Source organism: Protopterus annectens, chromosome 4.part1 (genome assembly GCF_019279795.1).
Source record: "Protopterus annectens isolate FY-2018-M chromosome 4.part1, PAN1.0, whole genome shotgun sequence".
Taxonomy (NCBI): domain Eukaryota; kingdom Metazoa; phylum Chordata; order Ceratodontiformes; family Protopteridae; genus Protopterus; species Protopterus annectens.
The window spans coordinates 566,392,880-566,419,435 of record NC_056734.1 but is presented as its reverse complement, the minus strand read 5'-3'; the positions used below and the strand labels follow the sequence as shown (position 1 = coordinate 566,419,435).

At 38.7% G+C, this 26,556-nt stretch overlaps 1 protein-coding gene across 5 annotated transcripts in view; it reads right to left on the bottom strand.

Moving 5' to 3' along the window:
* Nucleotides 1–26,556, bottom strand: part of MFN1 (mitofusin 1) — a 1,379,005-nt gene that overhangs the window by 754,679 nt on the left and 597,770 nt on the right. For all 5 annotated transcript variants that reach the window (XM_044070376.1, XM_044070375.1, XM_044070373.1 and 2 more), the window contains exon 9: nucleotides 5,521–5,674. In XM_044070376.1, coding sequence (XP_043926311.1) covers nucleotides 5,521–5,674 — 154 coding nt within the window. The remainder of the gene's footprint in view (nucleotides 1–5,520; nucleotides 5,675–26,556) is intronic.

Here is a 26,556-nt window from a genome sequence, read left to right as displayed (position 1 = left end):
GGTGTTTCTGGACATGAGTGGCAGTGTGGTTTTGAGCTTTAATTTATTACATGGTTGAGGTTTGCAATTTTGTGCCGTTCACTCAGTTCCATTCCATGCAAATGTCAGAGTTGCTGATTAAGCCATTTTAAAAAATATACTTTTGGACTACTTCTGAATCGGGATCAATTTCCATTTTCATTTGACTTACTTCTTGCAGTAAATCAGGACCACATTTCAACTTAAAACCACACCCGAAGTCAGTGCAGAAGTTACTTGCTGTCATTTTCATTTTAAGTACATTAACTCTACTTAATTTCACAAACATGCATGGAGGAAAGTTGAGCAGTGTGTGGACAGCGTACTATGTACTCAGTCTATTATATGGTAAGAGCAGAATTTGGGCTCTAAAATTTGAGTTAATGTGTAACTGATTGGTTAATGTTCTCTCAATAATATTCTTTCCCTAAACCATGAACAACAACATTGTTTCTACATGATCTACCTTTCTATACGACTACTGGCTTTAAGCAGCTCAGCTTCCCCACTTGCAAAGGTTACTAACGGAGTTATGGAATTATAATTATCTTCTTGAGCAGGCCATCTAAATTTAAACTCACTGAAGTATTTTCCTTAACAGTTAATGTATTTTTTGAGTTTCATCACATTACTTGGACAATCACAAATCTCTGAAAACAAAGGAGCAAATTATTTTTTTAATGCACACAAAGTTAGATTAGTTTATGAGCAATTATAAAATGCTGAGCATAGAAAATTACTGTAATTCAAAATGTTTAAATCTTTCATCAGTGCAAATGAACTTAGCTCCTTTCATGAAAACATTACTAAGGACCTTTTCTCAGCAATGTTTTTAAGTAATTTTGTTTTAGCAGACTTCTCATTAGAGGAATATGCTTAGTGATCTTGGAGGATCCATATTTTTACTTTTTCAGATTTCTGTAGTGGTGGTTGCCCTCTCGTTTCTTTCTTTTTTTTTTTTTTTACATTGTTAGATAAAAGGTAATTTACATTTCACCTGAGAATATTTATTCAAAGAAAAAAAAACACTAGGTTATCTTCTGGAAGCTTCAAGTAATGATACAGTTATTTCACTTATAAAAATGGCTAAATTAAGATCTCTGGAAACAGACAACCCTCTGCAGTAACTTGCGATAACTTCAAATAAGGCAGTTACAAAAATTCCGTAACTGGTTATCAGTCACAGCATATTACACAAAGTAGAGCCATCAATAGCTGTTACTAAAAGAATTTGTTTATTTTTATACTCCAACTGGAATGCTATAACTACAGTGTTTTAATTATTTACTGACATTAAAGAACCATTGTAATTTATTGTTCCTTTAGCGTACAAATACATAATATAACTTACTTTCATTAGTTTCCAATGTTGTCTATTCACGTAAGTAATTTCCTAAATATTATTGAGGGCTAGAGATTAAAATATGTAAGAATACTTTTGAAGGCTAGCCCAGCATGGAGACCAACACACTAAGCCACCAACGTTTAATGTAATTTTTTCTGCCTCAATGTAAAAAGAAAAGATGAATTTTGTTAGGGAACACTTTTTAGACCTGAAATCACACCAACAAATATTTTGATACTACTGGTTTATTTTAAAGAGAACTGAAAACTGCGTATGTGTTTGGAACTGACTATATGACATATGCTGTAGCTTAGCAATTTTCAAAGATCACTAAGACCTGAACTGCACCCTAACTTCAAAATACTCACTCTCTACTGGTTCTAACACATTAAAAAAATTCAGCATAAACTGGATAAACTCCCTGGTTAGTCCCACTTTTACTGTATTTTTGCAACCATTAACAGCTTTTAAAAAACACAACAGAATCTCATAGCAGAATCTCATGCCTATCAAAATAAGTAAAATGTCCTAGTTCCTATTAACATGTAAAGTGTTAGAAAATATTATTTTTCAAAGAATAAGAGTACCACTTCTTGTGTCTTACTTTGCAAAAAAAAATGATATAATTCAGACATTCTGAGTTTCACAGCCTAGAAAAAACGAAAAATGTAAGTTCTTCACAACCTGAATGGCAAAAACAGAGCATCCAAATTGAAACATACAACTATGGATGAGCCCTAGCAATAAATGGACTGCATCTCAGTAACCATCTGAAATATTACAACAAATTTCTCAGAACAGAATGCTGACCTTCAGCTAGAAAATGCAGTTAGCTGATGTTGGTGATTCCAGGCATAATGACACATGCACAGCTCAGTGGTAATGCATACAAGTACAAACTTGGAGAAGGACACCAGTCCAGTGCCAAAAATCTTCTGTGTTCAAGAGAAATTAATATGATTTTTACTTCTGATGTATTGACAGCTCACTAATGACGTACTCTATGCCATTATTATATGCTGCATACTAAGTAGTAGTACAAAAGAACTCCGCCCAAATGAAAATAAAGTATAATGCATAAAATACTGCAACAATGAACATACCTTTGAACCAGTGGATCAGCTGACTATACATAGAAGCCCATCGCTCAGTTCCTCCTTTCATATTTCATTAAGAAACTTTCAGACAGTTACCATACAGTATTCAGCTACAAAAGGGCTCTAAGATAGCGATTCAGTCCTTAAGGGTTTCAGTGCAGCACTATTCTGAAACTAACCATACCACTTTAGTTGCTCCAATTTACAGCATGCTATCCACGATAGTTTACAAATGAAAATATGCATATTTTTTGGCAAAATGTGCAGGGTTTTTTGTTTTTTACTTCTGATGTAATGGTAATTCAAAAAGATGTATTATAGGCCATTACTGTACTAAGAATATAAACAGAAATATAAAGCACCTACAATGGAAAAAAAGAGTATAATGCAAAATACAAAATGTAACATTGAATACTTCTGATCTAACAGATCAACAGTCTACAAGTAAAACTCATCACTCAGCACTCCTTTAGATTTCAATATGAAATTTTCAGGCATGCCCTTCATAGTGCTAAGCTACAAAATGCTCCTAAGACTGCTACTCTGTGTGTCAGATTATGACACTAAAAGCATAAAAAACAAAGCATATTGTACATATGAAAAGTTATATGTTAGCCCACTCTGACATTTCACTGTGAAACCTTAAGACAGTCATAGAATGGTCAGCAATAAAATGCATCTAAAATGAATTAGAGCCTACCACTTTGGTTACATGAATGCAAGGCACTGTGGTCCCAGCATGTTGTACTTGAAAAAAAATTCAAGTGAAACTGACAGGATTTTTATTTTTGGTTTAACAAAGACTTAACTCACACACATTTCACACAACTGTACCCAACATTGTGAGCAGATGTTATATAACCCCAAGGGGGCAACTGATACACATCAGACTTTGCAAGAAAAGTTATTAGAGACACTAGATTTCTAGATAGTACATAAGAGGCCCTATGCCAGTATTGCTCAGCAACCCACAATAAACAAATTCAGGGAATTCGAACAACACACTATGGCTTAAAACACAGTCAGAATGCCATTGTACCTGCAAGGATTTCACTTTATCACAAATCTAATTTATTAGGTGGCACACTGCCTTTGCCAGTATACAGAGTAAAAGCCTCACCATATATGCATCAAAAGAAATGCTGCCTCAGCTGGTGAAATAAAAAAGTCATTTATTTTTGTCTTAAAAGAACTTTGTTTTCATTTACTGTGGAAATTAGTTTTACCCAAACTTATGAGCAAAGGTCAAACAGCCGCCAAGTGGAAACTGGACACAGAGTCAGGCTGTGACAACAGCTATCTGAAATAATGGACTTTCTTACTGTTTTTAAGAGGCCTTATTTCAAATCCCCCAATGAAGTTCTCATTAAAAAAAAAATTCTGATGAGATACTTGGGTACAAAACACATTCAAAAGTGCCATTCTACCTAAAATGATTTCTCAGTTCTAATTCATGCAACAGAATATACTGCCTTTGATACTGTAGACTTCACACTACATGCAGTAACAGAAATTTTGTACTGACTGGAGAAAGAAAAAATATTTTTTTTCAGATAAAATGACAGCACCTTAAAGATCCATTCCAGATATTATCTGTATTCAGACACCTTGAAACAAAGTTGTGCAGTCACACCAAATGGAAACTTGCAATGTAGCTTACTAGCCTAGCACATTCCAATGGCCATGAAGACCTACTGGCAAAGACTATCAATCCAAGGTTACCTGTTTGAAACAGTTTGACATTTTCTTAGGATTTTTTTTAATGCAAACCTAGATATTCAGTTACAAACTCCAGTTATGTTTTAGCTGAAAAGTAGCAGAACAGTTGCACAAATAATCTCTGAGAGCAAGTTACAATTCCCTGTAATGCTTTCCTCTTTTTTGTCTGTAATAGCATTTCAAATACTAGAATACATCATTTCTGTAATAAGTAAACAGTGGTTTTCATTCTTATCTTACAAAAGCAAAGCATATTACATATTTGCCCCCCTTGATAAAAAGTATGATGGTGAATGTTATAAACTGAATCTAACATCTACATCAGGGAAGCTGTGTAGTTGTAAGAAAACTTCAAAGTCAAACATTAGCTACATCATTACTTTATTTCTCAAAATATGATAGCCACTACCCTCAGCTCCATTTGTATTCACACTATCTCAACAGAATGTGTTCCTTCAGAGATCATGTACAGTATACAACCGTTATAAAATCATATATATATATATATATATATATATATATATATATATATATATATATATAAAATCAATATTGTTAATAGCCACATTGCTCTCAGAAACATACACTGCTCTTTCCAATAAGCATGATCAATAATTATTCAACAACACTCTTGCAAACTGTCCCACAAAACTGATTGCCACATTCTGTACACCACTGATATTTTGTTGAGAAGACAGTAAGACACAATGGCCACATTAATGCATGTCAACCCGTTGTCAGAGAAATACACCATCTAATGTTTTCATTGTATAATTTTTGTTCAACAGTTATCGCATAATGATCCTTTTCTTTCATACAATAAAATTCATTCCTTAAGCCTATCCTGAAAAGACAGCCAACTTATGCACAGACCTCTGAGGTTTGATTGTGAGGAATGTAAAAAACAATGTCCAGAAAGAAGAAGTATCAAATACAATTTTATTACCAAAAAAGTGTGGAGCATGGCCTCATTACCAGACATTTCATGCTGAAGAAAAACATTCCAAGATAAATGAACAAAAAAAAACTTCACCTTCTGCTTCAGTTATCAGTGAATCTCAATTCAAGATAAAATAATCCAGATTTACATAAACAATATTTTGTGAAATGCAATGGAAGAGATACATGCACACACTGCTGAAGCAATCAATCACAGCCAGCATAAACAGTGCCTACCCTTACCAAGAGTAGCTAGGCAAGTCCAGTTCAAAATATGAACTTGTTTGCAAATGCACAAAGAACTATGCAAGTCTGATACTCACTTTCTTAATGCATAATCAAACACATACTCTGTATAATCTCAAACAAATAAATAGAACAAAGGTGTGATAAAGCACTTACCATACTCTGGCATGCCTTGTGCTCTGTTCATTCTGGCGTTCAAAGCCTCCTTTGCTGATACAAAGAATATGTGATCTTCTGCTTCTGAAGCCTCCATTAAGTTCAGTTCATCAACCAGGAAATTCAAACAGCGTTCCATATGCTGTTTACGAACCTGTGGCAAAAGGAAACAGATATTCCAAGCAACTCATGTTATTAGAGCTTTAAACAAAAGTTATACACTTATCACAATGTGTTTACTGATACATACCCATTCATTTCAGCCTCAACAGTATTTACTCAAAGGCAGCAGTTGTTCAGTACCTTTAATACTCGCTCAGGCTGTAAACTTGTCCCTTAGCTCCACTACACTTCTCTTTCTTTCCAGATCAAGAACCCACTGATTAAAAGGAGGCCTGATGGCAATTTCTCCATGTCTCTCAGCAGGAATGGACTGGCAAAGGAAGAAGCAAAATTAGTGGGGGTTGCTGAAGTGGACTGACATGGATCATGAAGATGTAACATTAAGATAAGTGCATTACTTTCACAACTTACATGATCTTGTCAGTCCATTTCAACCCCAGAATACAGTCCCTAGCAACAAACTCGTTGATGGAATCAAGACAGAATCCCATTAAGTAAGGTGGCCTTGAAAATAAACCAAGACCTTGAGATCACATGCATCTTGTAGTGTCCTGCAAAAGTATCCAGTGAAGCCCCAGTTGCAGTTGCACATATACCAATGGAAGAATTTTTGAAAAAATTCTGGAAGATAGTTGCACATCTAAGCAGAATGCACTTAAAGTTTACTTAGTAAGATCTTTCCATAACAAAAAAATAACACATACTGATACAAGTCTGGACAGGTTTATTTTTTTAACACCTTTATTAAATAATGACGCAAGACAGACGAAGACACATTTTACATTAAAATAAAAGATAAAAAAATTATTAACGTGTGTCATGCATGCATTATACAGGACAACTATGCTGTCATTATTTAACAATTATTCACTCCAGAATTACATAAATTGCTCCATTCTTACCTTCCCTTAAACCTCGCATCTTCTCCTCCTGAACATTATTTTGGATGTAATGTTCCCACAACTTTTGTTCCCTTCCATGCGATGTGCTTTCTCTTTTCTAAAGATCCTACCTCTAGTTATTTTATCTTCCTTAAAATATTCAATATTTCACTTACATTTGGAAGATTTTGATTTCCACTTTCTACCAATAGCTTTTTGGTAGCCAATAGCACTAAATGCAGTAATGTTTTACTATGTATAGGCAATACAAACCCTGTACTCTAGCACAAAATAATAATTTCCTTAGTTACAGTCATCTGCTCCCCCAGCCTTTCTGCATGGAATTTTTAAAATCTGCCAACTCATTAAACTCCCAAAACCATGTTCCCAGTTACATCTCCCTTTTCCATCACACCTCCAGCATTAGCTATCAACCCAAGGAAAAATTTTGTTTGAGGTATAAAAATACCTCTGTAAACACTTGCAAGCAAAAATCCTAAACCTTCTGGACTTTGTTTCATACTTGGGAGCCATATCCACTTGTTCTTTTGTAAACTGTCTTTCAATCTCACTTCTCAATCTTTTCTAACTCCTTCTTATTGATTCATACAGTTATCGTGCAATATTTTATATACCCTAATTATCCCTTTTTTAAGAGTAGCTTTTGTTATAGACTCTACTAAACACTCTACCGGAGCTGGTCATTCACTCAGCACTTCCTTATCACTTCCTCTTTTGCCTATACTCTGATATCAATGCCTGGTAGGGAAGGCAGTCTTTAATCTACAGTCCAAACTTCTGCTTGGCCGCACCTCACTTTATTACCTATCTCTCTCTCTCTCTCTAGTTATTTGCCCCAGTACCTTGATTCCTTTGCCAATTTTCTCCAGTTAAGTCCAGCCCCCTCTTGCCAATTTTCTATAACACTACTAGAAGTCATCCCTATTGGCAAAATCTCTTTTCCTCCATTCCTACGCTGACTTAGTTCTTAGAGTACTTTCTGCAACTTTATGAATATAATATTCTGTACCGTTATTATTCTCCTTAAGTACCTGCGTCCCAAATCCAACTCTCTGCTTATTTCGTAAACTCTCCTACAGTTTCTTCATTATCATCCCTTCCCTCATTTATTTATAACCTTCAGCTTATGTTATGTATGAGTCTTAACTGTGGAGCTCTAAAGTATCCATTCAAATCAAGTAATCCTAAATCACCTTGTTCTACGGGTGGATTAACTTATCCCACTTAAGTCTTGCCCTCTACCCTTCCCAAATAAATTCATTCAACTCTTTATTACTGTCCACAACTTCTCCTCTGGTTGATAAAAATATGCCTGACCTGTATACAGAACCAAAGGGACTAGAAATTTTTCACTGCTTGTATTTCATTAATGATCATTTTAGTCTCTTCCTACATATCCTTAGCTGTCATAGCAAAATTCTTTTTAATCCATATGGCGAAACACTTCATCTTATCATGTCCTCGTAAATACACGCATTGCAGAACTAATTCATGTGTAGGTACATGGTTTACCACTGTAGCCTTAGTTTCATCTTCATTACTTTATATCCCCAAAAGTTTTGAAACTTTCAAAATATTCCACAACACAAACATGTCCTTTTCTGGATTTATTAAGTACAAAATGTCCTCATCGGATAAACTTAACTTTTCCTGACTACCATACCAGTTATATCCTTGAATTTGAGTGTTCCTTGTTTCCTGTGCCAATAGCTCTAAATATAAAGCAAATAAATATGAAAGAGGACAGCCCTGCCTGATTCTTCTGTCCAAAGATAGCTTGCTGGAGAGGAACACACCCACCTTAATTCTTGCCTCCACCCATTAATATATCCTATTAATTAACCACATTATTCTATCAGTGAATGCAAATGCTTCCATTGCTCTACTCATAAAATCCCAACTGACTTTATCAAGTACTTTCCCTGCACCAAAACCCACCAATAGTGGTGTTTTCTTATATTCGGCTTCCCTATGTATCACCATTGTACTATTAATGTTGCCAAATGTTTGCCTTCCCTTTAAAAAAAAAAGAAAAAACATATTCATCCATATCTATACGCTTTGGCAACACATTTGACATCCGGCTAGCTAGTGTATAATCATGGTTTAAAATTGAAATGGGTCTATATGAAGGTGGGTTTAAAGGGTCTTTACTATCTTTAGGTAATAAAGCCACCAGAGCTTTTTTTTCTAAGAAGCTGGTGCTCCCCCACCCCTTTTAAAACATTGTTAATTAAAACCTTCTAAATCTTTATCACCTTTATTCTCTCCTAACTTCCAAAGGAAGACAGTCTGTCCTGAGCACTTCCCTCTTGACTGATTATACATCACCATTTTTATTTTATCACTTCCAGTCTTGGTCATCAATTGTTCAACCTCATTTTCCGCTAACCATAACATAATTAACTCTTCCATAAATATTTCCATTTGTACCTTTTCTTGTTTTCCACATTCGCCTGCTTTATACTAAATTTTATAATATTTCTGAAATATCTTGTAAACCTCTAAAGGACGTCAGTTATTTTTCTTGTCATAGGCTCCCTAAGCTTGGCAACAACCCTTTTTACCTTCTGTTGCCTATGTTTTTGTGCTCTGGAGTTATCAAAAGCAACCTTTCTCCTTAGCACTCTGCAACTGCTCCTCTTCTTGTTCTGCCAAGATTCTCCTTATTCTGTGATACTTCAATCTTTGTCAGCCCCCCATAACTCCTATTACTTCTTTCCCATCTCTCTCTCTCGGTCTCGCTCTTATCTATCTTGTTTGCTAATTTCCCACCTTTTCTAACTAGAATAGTCCAGTTTCCAGGCTTTGTTGGCTTCAGGACTTTAGTTTCAGTGTTCAGAGCTATCCAGACCTTGCTGTGGTAGAGGGAGGTCCTAATGCTTACCAGTGAGAGCATTGGACTGCCTATCTAACACTAGTGGAGCAGTTTCCAGTTCTGAAATTGCAATTTTATTGGCCATTTTGGGCTGACTTCTATCCCTTTCAGCTTTCTGGCATAAATACATGCATCGGCACATTTTTGAGCTTGTTTTAGATCAGCAGATCCTGTTTGGACGTCCTACAGACTACTAGAGTACCAGAAACGAGAAAGAGAGACTTTTTGTGCTAACTACAAGTACTTTTTGCTGAATTTTCTAATTTTTGCTGATTTTGGTCATATTTATTACCGCAACTTTTCACAAAGCTTAACAATTAGACTAGCTACTTATTTCACTGTATCTCTGCCTGTACGTTGTTTTCCAGTTGTGTACTTGCCTTGCTTTATTTAAAAAGTTTAAATTTTCAAATTTCTAATTTTGCAAAGTTTTAATTGAGTTTACTGTTCTGGGCTATACATTCAAGTGCATTAGCCTTTCCGTGCTTATTTACTGTATAACTGCATTGTTTAGCCTGATTTTACCAAAAAAAAAAATTCAATCTTGTTTGCTAATTTCCCGCCTTTTCTAACTAGAATAGTCCAGTTTCCAGGCTTTGCTGGTTTCAGGACTATCCAGACCTTGCTGTGGTAGAGGGAGGTCCTACTACTTACCAGTGAGAGTGGGAGCATTGCACTGCCTATATAGAGGAGTGGTTTCCAGCTCTGAAATTGCAATTTTATTGGCCATTTTAGGCTGAGTTCTATCCCTTGCAACTTTCTGGCATAAATACGCATGTTTGCGTGCATTTGCTCACCACGGGTCTAAGGTTAAATTATTCCCGGTGCCAAAAAGTCTGCTCTTTGAATTTTCCCTGAGAACTAGCTAATTTATCAGCAGTAGCAGTAAAATTTGTATACCTGTGACTAGCACTTGCTCTAAAACTCACTAAAATGCACTAGGAAGCCTTAATTTGTTACAAGCACTTACCGCTCCTTGGAAATAAGGAGAAAATAGTTGTAGCACTAGACAGCCTACAACTGCAAGTACCTTGCCAAAAAGTAAGGGAAAACAGCTCTTGTAATGCACAAAGAAAGCACCTAACCAGGCATGTGCAAGGGTCAGCTTCCGATGATTTCTCCTATCCACCTGGTGAATCTGGGCATACTGGGGCAATGCAGCAATTGCCTCATGTACACAGACAACCCTCTCCTCCTACCACCAAACACTACAACCTGCGAGAGATGCATTTACATAGCCAAACTGGAAGCAAAGCTCTCTCCAGCTAAGATTGTGCTAGACAGTCAAGAGGAGAAGGTTAATACCGACACAGCATCTCAAACAACACATAGTCCTTCAAAACCCACACCACCAAAACTCACACATAGCAACAAAAAACCCACATATGCGGAGGCTCTTAACATTAACCTGCCCAAGCAACAAGGACCTCCGAAGCTGAAATGCAAATAAACACCACCCACAAACACAACCAAAGCATCACATAGCTCTCAACACCAGTGTGCCACCCAAGAGCAGCCCCTAAGGCAAGACAACGTACTGAACACTTTAGTCATAGGTGACTCTATAGTCAAGCACACTGATGTCCCACTCACCTGGCTGAACAAGGAGAAAATTACAGTTAGTTGCCTGTCGGGTGCCAGGATCCGCCACATAACCCATACATTCAAGTCACTCCACAACAGGTACAAATATGACTCTGTCATTGTCCATGTTGGAGTGAATGACTTGAGACATACCTCCCTGGACTACATGAAAAGAGACATGGAAGAGCTCTTGGATCATGTAGCCCAGGCAGGTATGACCCTAGCCCTGAGTATCCTGCCATCGTCCAGAATGATACCATAGTACAAGGACAAAATGACTGACTTCAATAATTGGCTAAGTTTCTGGTGTCATTCAAAGGGGATCCAGTATCTGTCTGCCTGGGATGACATGATCGACAAACCACGATGCTTTGCAAAAGATGGTTTGCACCTGTCGCTCCTGGGATTCAGGTTACTGGCTAAGGCTCTTGCCACCCCTTTAGTGCCTTTTTTAAGCAAGGTTCAAAGGACAAAACTACCACCGTAAAGGGTACAAGCAAGCAAAATCTGAAGTTAATGCTACTCAATGCTAGAAGTCAAAACCTCAAGATGCACTCTCTCGAGGCTCTCCTAAAAATGGAGAACATCGATATCCGTGCAGTAACTGAGGCCTGGTTCAAAGCGCCAGAGAGCACCCCTGCAATACCAGGCTACAACTCATACCACACTTTTCAGCCAACAAACCAGGACTGAAACACTAAAGGTGGAGGAGTGTCTATATTCACCAAGGATATTCACACCTCCAGGTTGGTTGCCCAACACAATGTATCTGAAATTCTCCAGGTGCAACTAACACTAGGGAAGACTGCAATACAAACTGTAGCTTGTTAGAGATCCCCCACCATTCCCCAAAATTCTCACTACACCTTTCTAAACATACTGGAAAATATTAAGATAAAACCAAACACCCTAATACTGGGTGATTTCAACTACCCTGCAATTAACTGGGAAAACTACTTCTGTACTAACACCTTTGCGCAATGGTTCTTGGAATGCATAAATTCCAATGCCCTAGAGCAACTAATTCATAGTCCCACCAGGAGTACCAATATTCTAGACCTGGTCATTACCAACATGGGAGATCGATGCTCTACACCAATGGTCACCCCCTCGTTGATCAGATCAGACAATAAGCTAATCACCCTTGACATCCACATCCCACCCCCACCCCCCTTTAAGAAAAACTTCTGTAAAAAAAACTTCTCCAAATCCAACTTCATGCTTCTCAAGTCAGAAGTAACAAACTTCATGACACCCATGCAGATGGGAACTGGAAGTTCAACTGCTGAATCCTACACTAAGGTGCTGTACGAGCACATTCACTCGTGCATGAACCGAGCCATCCCAAATAGAACCAAGACACTGTCCTCTAAAAAAAAGAAACCAATCTGGTGGTCCCCTGCCATAAACAAGCTGTACAACAGAAGGAAAAAACTGTTGCAGAAAAGAGGAAGAACCGATGATTCAAAAAACTCCCTCAACAGCCTCAGTAGAAAGCTGAGATCCCTCATAAAATCTTCCAAAGCTAGTTACAAAAACATAATTGCCAAAGATTCCAAAGACAACCACAAGGCATTCTACAGTAATGTCAAGAATCTAAATGGCAATACTCAGATCTGCTCTGAGCTACAGCAGAATAGCACTAGATTTACCGATGCCAAGGATATTGCCAATATCTTGGCAGATAGATTCAATGCCAACTTCACCCCCCTCACCCCGTAAAGGGCCCATCTCAATACCGAAAGAATGCCAAAGTCCAGTAATCACAGCCATTCAGGTAAAAAACGCACTCTCCAAAACCAAGAATACAGCATCCATGGGACCAGACAACATCCCGGGCTGTGTACTGCATGAACTAAAAAATGAATTGGCACCTCACCTATGTGTCATGTTTAATTATAGCCTCACCTCAGGCTTTGTGCCCACAGAGTGGTGCACAGCTACAGTCATCCCACTCCACAAGGGAGGGAGGATCCACTTTGGATCCCGGGAACTACCGTCCAATCAGTCTGACGAGCCTGATCTGCAAGGCCATGGGACGTATTATCATGGAACATATAAACAAAGACATTGGCAACCTTCAAACACTGTACCTCACCCAGTCTGGGTTCGTGAAGGGCCGATCTTGCCTCCTGAACCTGATCGACTTGTTCGAATCATTCTCCAGAGCCGTGGAAAAGGGTAAGGTGGTTCACACAGAATACTTGGACCTCGCCAAGGCTTTCAACACTATCCCCCACTCTGGAATCATAGATAAACTTACTAAGCTGGGCAATAATCCCTATGTCACTCGATGGGTTGCAAACTGGCTTACTGACAGAACACACACTATAAAAGTAGCCGACTCCAAATTCATCTCCAGACAAGTGACAAGTCGTGCACTGCAGGGTTCTGTCCTGTGAGCACTCTTGTTTGGCATATACTTCTCTGAAGTACAGGCCAACACTGAGGGACTCTGGCTTACAAAGTTCGCAAATGACTGCAAGCTGGGAGCCATTACTGAATCCCCAAATTATGTGGCTATTCTACAAAAGGAACTTAATGAAACAGATCTAAAACTAGTAAAAAAAAAGCAGACATGAACCAGGAGAAACATCAGATTTAATGTAGATAACCACACTGACTAAAGCACTTTCACCCACCATTGGGCTTCATCAGAGTCAGTAAACAGTACCACAATAATCACTTGTATACCAATTAGAAACAATTACCCACGTGAGTACCTAAATACAATTAAAAATTAACCCATCAGCATCCAATTCATTCAACTCAACCCTAACATTTACTTATACAACAGAAATGAATACATTGGTTTACTCATCAAATAAATATGTCACTCTTATTAAAAACTGTAAAACTACTACATTTAAAATTCTGTCATAAAAATGGGTAATCATGAAATATATTGTAAGAATATGGGTGTGTTTTATATAAACTGAAATTTGTGTTTCAGTACAGAAGCTGTGGCCCCACAGACATTCCCTAACTTCCAGTAAGGTTTTTAGATCTCCCCCCAAATTCTTCTTGGGTAACTTATCAATCACAAAGAATAACATTTTTTTTAAATGAACGCAACTCTTACTGTGACTGAATTGGGCATTGGTGGGTTTGTTATTCTTAATGTCCCTATTATGTTCCAATATACGAAGTCTAAGCTTCCTTGTAGTCATCCCAACATAAAATGCGGTACATGATAGGCATGTAGCCACATAAACAACCATCTTTGTATTACAGTTACAGTGTTCTGGACATCTTAGTGTTCTCTTGTAACTGCAAATCTGTACATATGGTCCATCATTAATGTATTTGCACACACTACATGTACCACATTTGCTCATTCGCAAAGGACTATTATCATAATTTGTAGAATTTTTCTCCAACAATTCTTTTAAATTAGAACCTCTGCTGTTAATAAACCTAGGAACTGAGCCTAATGCATCTTTAGTTTCTTGGGTAAAAACACTGTCCCATACAGCGTTCATAATGTTCCTTACTTTTGCCCCTGTTGGGTTTAACTCCATAACCATGCCAGAGGAATAATTTTGACTGGGGTTGTCCTTAACAGAAGTGTTAACATTATTACCTTTTCTGTTGTTATCCATAAGGATGGGCATAAAATCACACTGTCTTCTTTCAATCTCTGTACTAAATTTATAAAGTAATTCCATCGGATATCCTCTATTCCTAAACATATCCATCAAGTATGTCATTTCAACTTTAAAACAGGTTTCCTGATTTATCAATCTGGATATCCATATCATTTGCCCCTTTACCACGTTTTTTTTTTGGTGGTCAGGGTGGCAACTGTCATAGTGCAAAAAGGAATTACTAGATGTTTTTTATGGAAAATTTTATACTATATTCGGTCATCTTTATATAACTGAATATCCAAAAACTCAGTTTTATGTTTATCAATGTCATTTGTAAATTTAAGAAACACAGTTGTTTGATTCAAATAACTAATAAATGCCTCTACTTCATTTTTAGAGCCCTTCCAAAAAATTAGAATATCGCCCAAATATCGTAAATATAACATTATTTTGGCCTTGTATTCTGATGTGAAAACAAATTTCTGTTCCCAATCTGCTAATACCAAGTTGGCATAAATGGGTGCACACCTGGCACCCATCACAACCCCGTTTGTTTATAACATTCACCGTTAAAGAATGTGAAGTTATTAAATATTACCATCTCGAGTAATTCAGTCAAGAGGGTCTCTTAACTTGGTGTAGATCGCTGTATTTCATCAAACTACTACTGAACATGTCCAAACAAGTCTGGTGGGGGATCACAGAAAACAAACTGATGACATCAACAGTAACACACAAAAATTCCTCACTAACATCAATATTGGTATTCCTTATACAATCCAAGCAATGCCACAAATCTTTCAAAATATATGGTAATTTGTCCAGTGTGTTCTTACATGTATTACCAATATAGGCCGCAAGAGGCTCAGTCTTTGAGCCCTTGGCTGCTGCAACAACAGGCCTAAATGGTGGACAATTTTCACTGTCATGGATTTTAGGAATACCAAATACTGATGGAATGATGGGATGCTCCAGAGAGAGATATTTTAATTCATTGTGTGAGATAATCCCCTCACACATATATTCATACAATTGCCAATAAATTTTTGTGTAAGCCCTTTGTACATCAAATTTAGATACCATTTCATATGTATCTGCATCATTTAGTAATAGCCGCATTCTACATTCATAATGAATGTTTGTCATAATAACGACCCCTCCAACTTTATCGGGTTTCATAACCTTATGTTGACTACTACAAGACAATTCTTTTAAACAAAACTGTTCTGCTGTGGTTAGGTTGCTGTTGGATAGTGTTTCTCGTTGTATACATCTACGTATTTGTACACCACACAGACGCTCAAAAATCATAACAGCAGGGTTGTAGGGTGGAATGAATACACTGCTTCTTTTAAGACTTGTATGTTTGTTGTCATAGTCTGGACAAATATTGTTACCAAAAAACAGCCTTAAATTGAGAAGCCTGGTGTACAATCTGAGGTTGATCAAAAGTCTCCCTATCTCATAACTAAAAGTGGGGACAAAAGAGAAACCTCTTCTGAGAAGGCTGACGTGATGTTCTGTAATCGTAAAGTCAGATAGGGTTATGAAACCCGATAAAGGTGGAGGGGTCATTATTATCACAAACACTGATTATGAATGTAGAATGCGGCTATTACTAAATGATGCAGATACCTATGAAATGGTATCAAATGTGATGTACAAAGAGCTTACATGAAAATTGGCAATTGTATGAATATATGTGTGAGGGGACTATCTCACATGATGAATTCAAATATCTCTCTGTGGAACATCCCATCATTCCATCAATATTTGGTATTCCTAAAACCCATAAGAATAAAAATTGTCCACCATTTAGGCCTGTTGTTGCAGCCAAGGGCTCAAAGATTGAGCCCCTTGCAGCCTATATTGATATTACATGTAAGAACATATTGGACAAATTATCATATATTTTGAAAGATTTGTGGCATCGCTTGGATTTTATAAGAAATACCAATATTGATGTCAGTGAGGAATTTTGGTTTGTTACTGTTGATGTCATCAATTTGTTTTTTGTGATCCCCCACCAGACTGGGTTGGACAAGTTCAGTAATAGTTTGATGAAATACAGTGATCTACACCAACTTAAGAGAAGCCTCTTGACTGAATTACTTGAGATGCTATTATTTAATAACTTCACATTCTTTAACGGTGAATATTATAAATAGACAAACGGGGTTGCGATGGGTGCCAGGTGTGCACCCATTTATGCCAACTTGGTATTAGCAGATTGGGAACAGATATTTGTTTTCACATCAAAATACAAGTCCAAAATAATATTATATTTACGGTATTTGGACAATATTCTAACTTTTTGGAAGGGCTCTAAAAATGAAGTAGAGGCATTCATTGGTTATTTGAATCAAACAACTGAGTTTCTTAAATTTACAAATCACATTGATAAACATAAAATTGAGTTTTTGGATATTCAGTTATATAAAAAAGATGACCGAATACAGTCTAACATTTTCCGTAAAAAAACGTATAGTAATTCCTTTTTGCACTATGACAGTTGCCACCTGACCACCAAAAGAAAAAACGTGGTAAAGGGGCAAATGATACAGATATCCAGATTGATAAGTCAGGAAACTTTTTTTAAAGTTCAAATGACATACTTGATGGATATGTTTAGGCATAGAGGATATCCGATGGAATTACTTTATAAATTTTGTACAGAGATTGAGAGAAGACAGTGTGATTTTATTATCATCCTTAGGATAACAACAGAAAAGATAATAATGTTAACACTTCTGTTAAGGACAACCCCAGTCAAAATTATTCCTCTGGCATGGGTATGGAGTTTAACCCAACAGGGGCAAAAGTAAGGAACATCATGAATGCTGTATGGGACAGTGTTTTTACCCAAGAAACTAAAGATGCATTAGGCTCAGTTCCTAGGTTTATTAACAGCAGAGGTTCTAACTTAAAATAATTGTTGTAGAAAAATTCTACGAATTATGACAATAGACCTTCACAAATAAGCAAATGCGGTACATGTAGTGTGTGCAAATACATTAATGATGGATCATATGTGCAGATTTGCAGTTACAAGAGAACACTAAGATGTCCAGGACACTGTAACTGTAATATAAAGATGGTTGTCTATGTGGTTATATGCCTATCATGTACCACATTTTATGTTGGGATGACTACAAGGAAGCTTAGACTTTGTATATTGGAACATAATAGGGACATTAAGAATAACAAACCCACAAATGCCCTATTCAATCACAGTAAGAGTTGCGTTAATTTCAAAAAATTTTAATCTTTGTGATTGATAAGTTACCCATGAAGGATTTGGAGGGAGATCTAAAAACCTTAATGAAAGTTAGGGAATGTCTGTGGCAGCTACGCCTGGATGCATCTAATGCACCAGGCATTAATGACAGTATTTCCACAGCTTGTGTATTAAAACACAAATCTCATTTGTGAAGGTCTATTGTCATAATTCGTAGAATTTTTCTACAACAATTATTTTAAGTTAGAACCTCTGCTGTTAATAAACCCTTTCACACTGAGCTAATCGAAGGAAGGACACTGAGGAAACTTGGAGCTATAATATATAACATTAAGTATCCTGTTTTTTGTTTATTTTCTCCTTTATTTCTTTGTTATTTATAGCACTTTATGTACTGTGTATTTTTCTAGCTAGTTTCACTGTGTGTGAGGTATTAACTGGAAATTGTCCACTCTTATTAAGCATCTGTTGGGTTGTTTGTTTCTGATAACTTGTTGCAGTTAAACTCTTTTTTCTAGAGGCTCCTTTAGCTGTTTAAAACTTTCATTTAAAGGCTCACTGCTGCTTTTCAGCTGTGAGAAACATTTCTGCAGTTTGTTCTAAGTAGTGGGGATATTTGTAGCATTCCATATTCAGGCTTGTATTTGGGCCTAGTGTTTGTGGAGGCTGTGTGTCTGAGCACATATTCAGGGACATCTTGGTTTAGCCAAAGCCATCAGGCATTTCAGTGAGAGAGAATTGTTTGAGGTCATTGGCTGACTGAGGTCACCTGGACTACAGCTTAGACTAAGCACCTCATTGGTTCTTTTGAGATTTCTTTCTTAAAAGCTGTCTCAGGTTTCAACCTTCTGTTACCTAAGAAGTTCAGTTGTGAAAAAAAATGTATCTGCTTTTACTGTATTTGTGTTTCTTCCTACTTTATTTTGCTTTTGCGTCATCTTAAAAGTACTCAATTGTATTTATTACTGCTTGGTGTAACTCATTCTAAGCCTTTTAGTTTAAGCACTTGGGCTTTAGACCAGTTGTTTTATATTAAGAAGGTTAGTGGTCTGCACTGTAGTGGCAGAACAGGTAGCTTACATCCTTCTAAGTTGGGAACTGCTGATTGAGGGCTCAGTGTCTGTTATTCTAAAAGTGTATTAATTCTGGTTTAAGCACTTGGGCTTCAGGCCAGTTATTTTACATTAAGAGGGTTCGTGGTCTGCACTCTTGTGGGAGGAGAGGCTAGACTCTGCCCTTCTGAGCTGGGAATTTCTGGTTAAAGGCTTATAGTGCTTGCATATTTGAACTGCTTCTTACTGAAATTGGTACACCTTGTTTGCTGCAGCATAGACTAGATCCAGGCCTTCTGAATCTAGCTTTGTTTGTATAACTTGAGCACTAATCCAGGCATTCTTTAAAGTATTCAATTGTATTTATTACTGCTTGGTAGTAACTTGATTAAAGTGTAGCTATCATTCTAAGTCTTTTGGATTAAGCACTTGGGCTTCAGACCAGTTGTTTTACATTAGGAAGGTTTGTGGCCTGCACTGTGGTGGCAGGACAGGTAGCTTACATCCTTCTAAGTTGGGAACTGCTGATTGAGGGCTCAGTGTCTGTTATTCTAAAAGTGTATTAGTTCTGCTTTAAGCACTTGGGCTTCAGGCCAGTTATTTTACATTAAGAAGGTTCGTGGTCTGCACTGTTGTGGGAGGAGAGGCTGGACTCTGCCCTTCTGAGCTGGGAATTTCTGGTTAAAGGCTTATAGTGCCTGCATATTTGAACTGTTTCTTACTGAAATTGGTACACCTTGTTTGCTGTAGCATAGACTAGATCCAGGCCTGCTGAATCTAGCTTTGTTTGTATGCTTGTTGTTTGTTTGCTTGTTATTTCCCTGAAACGCTAATTCCACCTAAAACGCGGCTTTTCAGCACTTCTGTGGATCCCTAGTGATATCTGCATTGCTTACTGTACTTATTTCCTTGTTTCACTTGAAAGAAAGTTACTGTTTGTCATTTTGCATTTAAGTTATCTGTAACACATTGCATTTAAGTTACCTGGCACTTGCTCACTAAAGCAATTATATAAATCAGCACTAAAAAATTAAAAGCACTACACCCTCACAAACTCCCCTTGAGTACCTTGTTCCCCATTGGCCCTTTTTCAATTATAAAGGAATTCCCAATACTATTCTAGCATGTCCAAAGGTCAGTTGTCAATCTCCTCTCTGGTCCAGCTGGTGAATCTGGGAATCTTGAGGCAATGTTACAACTGCCTCATGTACACAGACAACCCTCTTCTCCTCCCAACAAATTCCAACACATGTGAGAGATGCAACCATATAGCCAAACTGGAGGCTAAGCTCTCTCAACTCAGTACTGGCGTAACCAGTCAGGAGGAGAAGGAAACTACACTCACTACAATTCCAGTCTCACACAGACCTACCACGACAGCAAACCAAACACATAAACACACAAAAACATACTCGGAAGCTCTAAATAAAAATCTGCCTAAGCAGCAGAGACCTCCAAAGCAGACACCCAAGCAACAGCTACCCCAAAACAAAACACGTGCAACACATAGCTCACAAAGCCAGTGTGCCGAACAGTCACAGCCCTTAAGGCTAAACAACACAACTGATACACTTGTAATAGGTGACTCTATCGGCAGGCACACTGACGTCCCGCTCACCAGGTTGAACAAGGAGAAGGTCACAGTGAGCTGCCTGTCGGGCGCTAGGATCCGCCACATAACACAAGCACTCAGGTCACTCCAAGGCAAGTACAAATATGACTCAGTCATTGTCCATACTGGTGTGAATGACCTGAGACGTACCTCCCTGGACTACATGAAAAGAGACATAGAGGAGCTCTCTGAGCATGTAGCCCAGGCCAGTATGACCCTGACCTTGAGTAGCATCTTACCCTCACCAAGAATGATGCCACAATATGAAGACAAGATGATCAATTTCAACAATTGGCTTAAGTATTGTTGTCATTCAAAGGGGATGCAATGCCTGTCAGCCTGGAATGACATGCTCCACAAGCCACGATGCTTCGCTAGAGACGGCTTGCACCTGTCATCCCTGGGCTTTCGGATATTGGCAAAGGCTCTTGCTACCCCCATAGTGCCTTTTTTAGGCAAGGCTCAAAAGACAAACCCACCTCCATAGGTATCACAAGGGATAAGAAACTAAGAGTAATGCTACTCAACGCCAGAAGTCTAAACCTCAAGATGCACGCACTCAAAACTCTCCTTAGCATGGAGAACATCGATTTCTGTGCAGTAACAGAAACCTGGTTCAAGGCTCCCGAGAGCACCCCAGCACTACCAGGTTATACCTCATACCATGCTTTTCAGCCCCAAAACTTGGACCGAACCGCAAAAGGAGGGGGAGTATCAATATTCGTCAAAGATACCCACACCTCCAGGTTGGTGGCACAGCACGAAGCATCAGAGACTATCCATGTGCAACTAACAGTGGGTAAAACTGCCTTCCAGATTATAGCCTGCTACAGACCACCCTCCCAAACCCAGGAACCTCACTCGGCCTTCCTGAGAACACTGGAAAATATGAAGGTCTCTCCAAACACCATTATATTGGGCAACTTCAACTACCCAAACATAGACTGGGAGCATTACTCTAGCTCCAACACCCTAGCCCAAAGGTTCCTAGAATTTATAAACTCAAACGCTATGGAACAACTTGTTACCACTCCCACAAGAGGGGAAAACATACTGGACCTGATCATCACCTACATGGGGACTCTATGCTCCAGACCAGAAGTGTATCCCTCACTGGTAAGATCAGACTATAAACTAATCTCACTGGATATTCACATCCCGACCCCACCCCCTGCCCAGAAAACCACAGTGAAAAACTTCTCTAAAGCAAATTTCACACTCCTCAACACAGAGGTGGAATCCTTCAAAGCCCCCGGGCCTGTGGAAAATACGGCCCAGACCGCAGAATCCTTTATAAACGCATTCTATGAACACCTTCAGGAATGCATGGATCATGCAATCCCAAATAAAACCAAGACCCAATCCTCCAAAGACAGACGTCCTGTCTGGTGGACCCCAGCCATAAACAAACTATACAATAGAAGGAGAAAGCTACTACATGATAGAGCAAAATCCCAAAAAGGGAATGCATCTCTGATCAGTATTAGCAAAAAACTACGGGCACTCATAAAATCGTCTAAGGGCAGCTTCCAGGGAAAAATTGCACAGGACACTAAGGATAATCACAAGGCTTTCTTTAGTTATGTTAGGAACCTGGGTGGGAATTCCCAGATATGCTCAGAATTAGTCCAAAATGACAAAAAATACACTGAACCCACAGACATTGCCAACATCCTAGCTGACAGGTTCAGCGCAAACTTCTCCTCCCCCCTCCCCACCAAAAGTGCAAATATCTATCCCAGCAGAGTGCTGCCCCCCTGACATCTCAGATGCTCAGGTAAGAGCTGCCCTCTCCAAAGCAAAAAAACACAGCATCAATGGGACCAGACGGTGTCCCGGGCTGCGTCCTACATGAACTCCAAGAAGAGCTAAACCCAAACCTAAAACTACTGTTCAATCTCAGCCTTACTACAGGATATGTACCCAAAGAGTGGCATACAGCAACAGTGGTCCCTCTCCACAAAGGTGGTGCCTCAACGGATCCTGGAAACTATCGCCCCATAAGCCTGACTAGCTTGGCCTGCAAAGCTATGGAAAGGATCATCATGGACCTCATAAATAAAGACATTGGGGGCCTACAGACACTGGATCCTACCCAGTTTGGCTTTGTTAAGGGCAGATCCTGCCTCTTAAACCTGGTCAATTTCTTTGAAACAGTCAACAAGGCCATTGACGAGGGGAAGGTGGTCCACACAGCCTACCTGGACCTCGCAAAAGCCTTCGATACAATACCCCACTCGGGCATTATAGATAAGTTCACCAGCTTAAATATAAACCCCTATTGTCACTAGATGGGTTGCATACTGGCTCAAGGACAGAACTCACATGGTTAGAATTGCTGGAGCCATGTCAGACTCCAAACCAGTTACAAGTGGCGTCCCACAAGGCTCAGTCCTGGGACCTCTCTTGTTCGGTATATATTTCTCAGAGGTACAGGCCAACACGGAAGGACTGTGGCTGACCAAGTTTGCAGAGGACTGCAAACTGGGCGCCATAATCGACTCTCCAGCTGACACAAGCATCCTCCAAAAGGGCCTCACAGAAACAGACAACTGGTGCCACAGCCATGGCCTCAAGCTAAACGCCAAAAAGTGTATAGTCATCCCCTTTGGCAAAAACAAAGTGCCCACAAATTACCACATAGGTGGTAATCCATTAAGTACAGAAGAAGTAATTAGGACCTGGGGACCCAAGTTGATAGCAATCTCTCATTTGACAACCACATGGCCAAAGTGGTTAGAAAAACATTTTATATAGCCCACCTAATCATGAAGGGATTCACATCTAGATCAGGGGAGGTCATCGTGTCTCTTTACTCATCCCTCATCAGGCCCATAATTGAGTACAATGCCCCTTTTGGGATGTACTTTACCAGACACCTGCAGCAACTGGAAAGACCCCAAAAGTACCTCACCAAGAGGATCAAAGGGCTCAAACAGATGCCATATGCTGCCCAGTTAAAGAAACTCCAGCTCTACTCAGTGGCATACCGCCTGCTCAGAGGCGATCTGTGCCTGACGTATAAAGCCATGTCCAACCCGGAATTAACGGACATGCTGCACCTCAGAAAATCCAAATCCCATCGAGCTACGCGCTCGAGAGACTTGAACCTCAGCACTAAAATAAATAGGACATGCTGGAGGGACAGATTCATAACTCAGAGGCTTCATTCACTCTGGAATAAAATCCCAGTCCAGGTTAGGCAGAGTCCCTCATTGACTCTCTTCAAGAGGAATCTTGATGAGTGGATGGGAGATCGTAGGTTTACCCCGGGTATCACTTCTGTGTCACTGTTAGACAGAGGCACAGTATACTAACCTCGAAAAAGGGCATAGCAAAATTAATTTAAAATGGGTGGCGAAAGCCAAACACACTCTGGCTAGGCTTATAAATGCCCTAGGGCAGATAGCCTAGTATGAACCTATGAACCTATATAAAACACACCCATATTATTACAATATATTTCATGATTACCCATTTTCATGACAGAATTTTAAATGTAGTAGTTTTACAGTTTTTAATAAGAGTGACATATATTTATTTGATGAGTAAACCAATGTATTAATTTCTGTTGTATAAGTAAATATTAGGGTTGAGTTGAATGAATTGGATGCTGATGGGTTAATTTTTAATTGTATTTAGGTACTCATGTGATTGTTTCTAATTGGTATATAAGTGATTATTGTGGTACTGTTTACTAACTCTGATGAAGCCCAATGGTGGGTGAAAGCACTTAGTCAGTGTGGTTATCTACATTAAAGCGGATGTTTCTCCTGGTTCGGTTCTGCTTTTTTTTACTAGTTTTACATTTGCAATTTTTTATGGTTGTTTCTTAACGAAGCAGATGCCTGGTGCCAGAGCCATGGGATCAAGCTAAATGCCAAAACATGTATAGTTATCCCCTTTGGGAAAAACCACGTACCTGTGAATTACCACATAGGTGGCAGTACACTAAACACCGAAAGTGTGATAAGAGACCTAGGGACACAGGTGGACAGTGGTCTCTCCTTTGATAACCACATAGCCACAACAGTTAGAAAATCCTTCTACGTGGCACACCTCATCACTAAGGGCTTTTCATCCAGAAAAAAAAAGAGGTCATTGTCCCTCTGTACTCATCCCTCATTAGACCCATTATAGAATACAATGCCCCGTTTGGTATGTACCTCACAAGACATCTGGAACAACTAGAAAGGACGCAGAAATATCTCACAAAAAGAATCACAGGCATAAAGCAGATGCCTTATGCAAACTGTCTAAAGAAACTCCAGCTATACTCTGTCGCATATTGCCTACTCAGAGGCGATCTCTGCCTAACATACAAGGCCATGTCAAACCCATAGTTGTTGGACATGCTACACTTAAAGAAATCACAATCCCTCCGAGCCACACGCTCCAGGGATCTTAACCTTGTCATCACGATGAATAGAACATGCTGGAGGGATAGGTTCCTGATCCAGAGACTCCCCATACTCTGGAATAGGCTGCCCATACATGTCAGGCAGAGTGTCCCAATGGCCCTCTTCAAAAGGAACCTTGACGATTGAATGGGAGATAGGAAATTCACCCCTGGGATCACATCAGTAGCCCTGCTAGACAGGGGTCCAGGACAGTAAATATTTGTGGGAAGCAACAGCCAGGGAATCGTTATGGCTAGGCCTGTATAGGCCCTAGGGTCCATAGCCTAGTACCTACCTATGAACCTTGTTTTTAAACTCCATTTTCATTTTATCTCACTCAGTAGCTATCCACTGTGAAGAAATTTCGACCTTCCCTAATACCTCTCAAATAATTTCCATTACCCATTCCTTAAATGTCTCTCTTTTTAACAAGTAAGAAAGCACCAGTTTCTTATCTGTAGTCCATTACCATGCACCTTTACGTTTGTTTTAATCTGCATTTCATCTGAAATAGCTATGTTTGCTAAAGCTTTCACACATGCTCCTGCAAAATATAAATTTAATCTAGTCTAGCTCAATTATTGTATCTCAGGGAATAAATGTAAACTGTGTCTGATTTCTTACTAGTGGATTCATATCTCCCATACCAAATATTCTCATACATTTCTTCAGAAATCTACCTTCTTTTGTAATATTTTCCCTTCTATGGCTCGGTGATAAAGTCTTGTTATTGAAAATCGGGTTCCAGTCTCCACCCATAAATATTCCCTGCTGAAAGATTATGGTTTCTTTCAAAAATCTGTAAGTTTCAAAATAGCAGTTTTAATGGAATGCAAATACATGCCAGCACAATCCTCCTCTCTTTCCAAAAGACACTTACTAAGACAAGTCTACCATTATTGTCTCTTTCTTCCTCTTCTATCACTATTGGAGCCCCTCTAGCAATCAGTATTACTCCCCTTTTCCTTTGTCCCTGATATTGTGAACATTTATTTATTTTATTTATTTAATTTACATTTGTTGACTGGGAATGTCTGTCTGAGCCGAAGCCCTTTTTCAGCAGAGGCCCGGAGAGAAAAGCTCCAGTAAATACATATAGCAATCAATCAAACATGTAGTAAATAATCAATGAACAAATAGTATGCAACTGGCATTAGCATAAGCAGCAACATTACAGCAACAGCAATATTATACAAGAAGTAGTAAGTACAAAAAAGTTAACATAGGAGAAAAGATTTTTACAATGTATCTAAACAGGATATAGTACAAGTAAAGTGAAGAGGAAATGCCTAGATTAAAGAGGTGGGAGTAGAAATTTTCAAGGAGGGTTAGAGCATTGGCAGATCCATTTCCTGTTAAAGTATTATTTTAGAGTTTGTTTAAATTGTTTGGGATGCATGTTTGCTCAAATTTCGATGGGAAGTTTATTCCGTTCAATAGAGGGATGGTAGCTGTATAAGTTATGTCCAGATTTTGATTTGGGCTTATAGATTAAGAGGTCAAGGGAAGAGCTTCGGAGGTTTCTTACAGGAGCATAGTGGGAGATGATAAAGTGTAAGGCTGGACAGAAGGATGGCTGGTAAAGAATTAAGTGTATGGTTTGGAGCTGGGAGACAAGGAGGAGGTGGGGCAGTTCCAGCCAGTTTAGATATCTAAG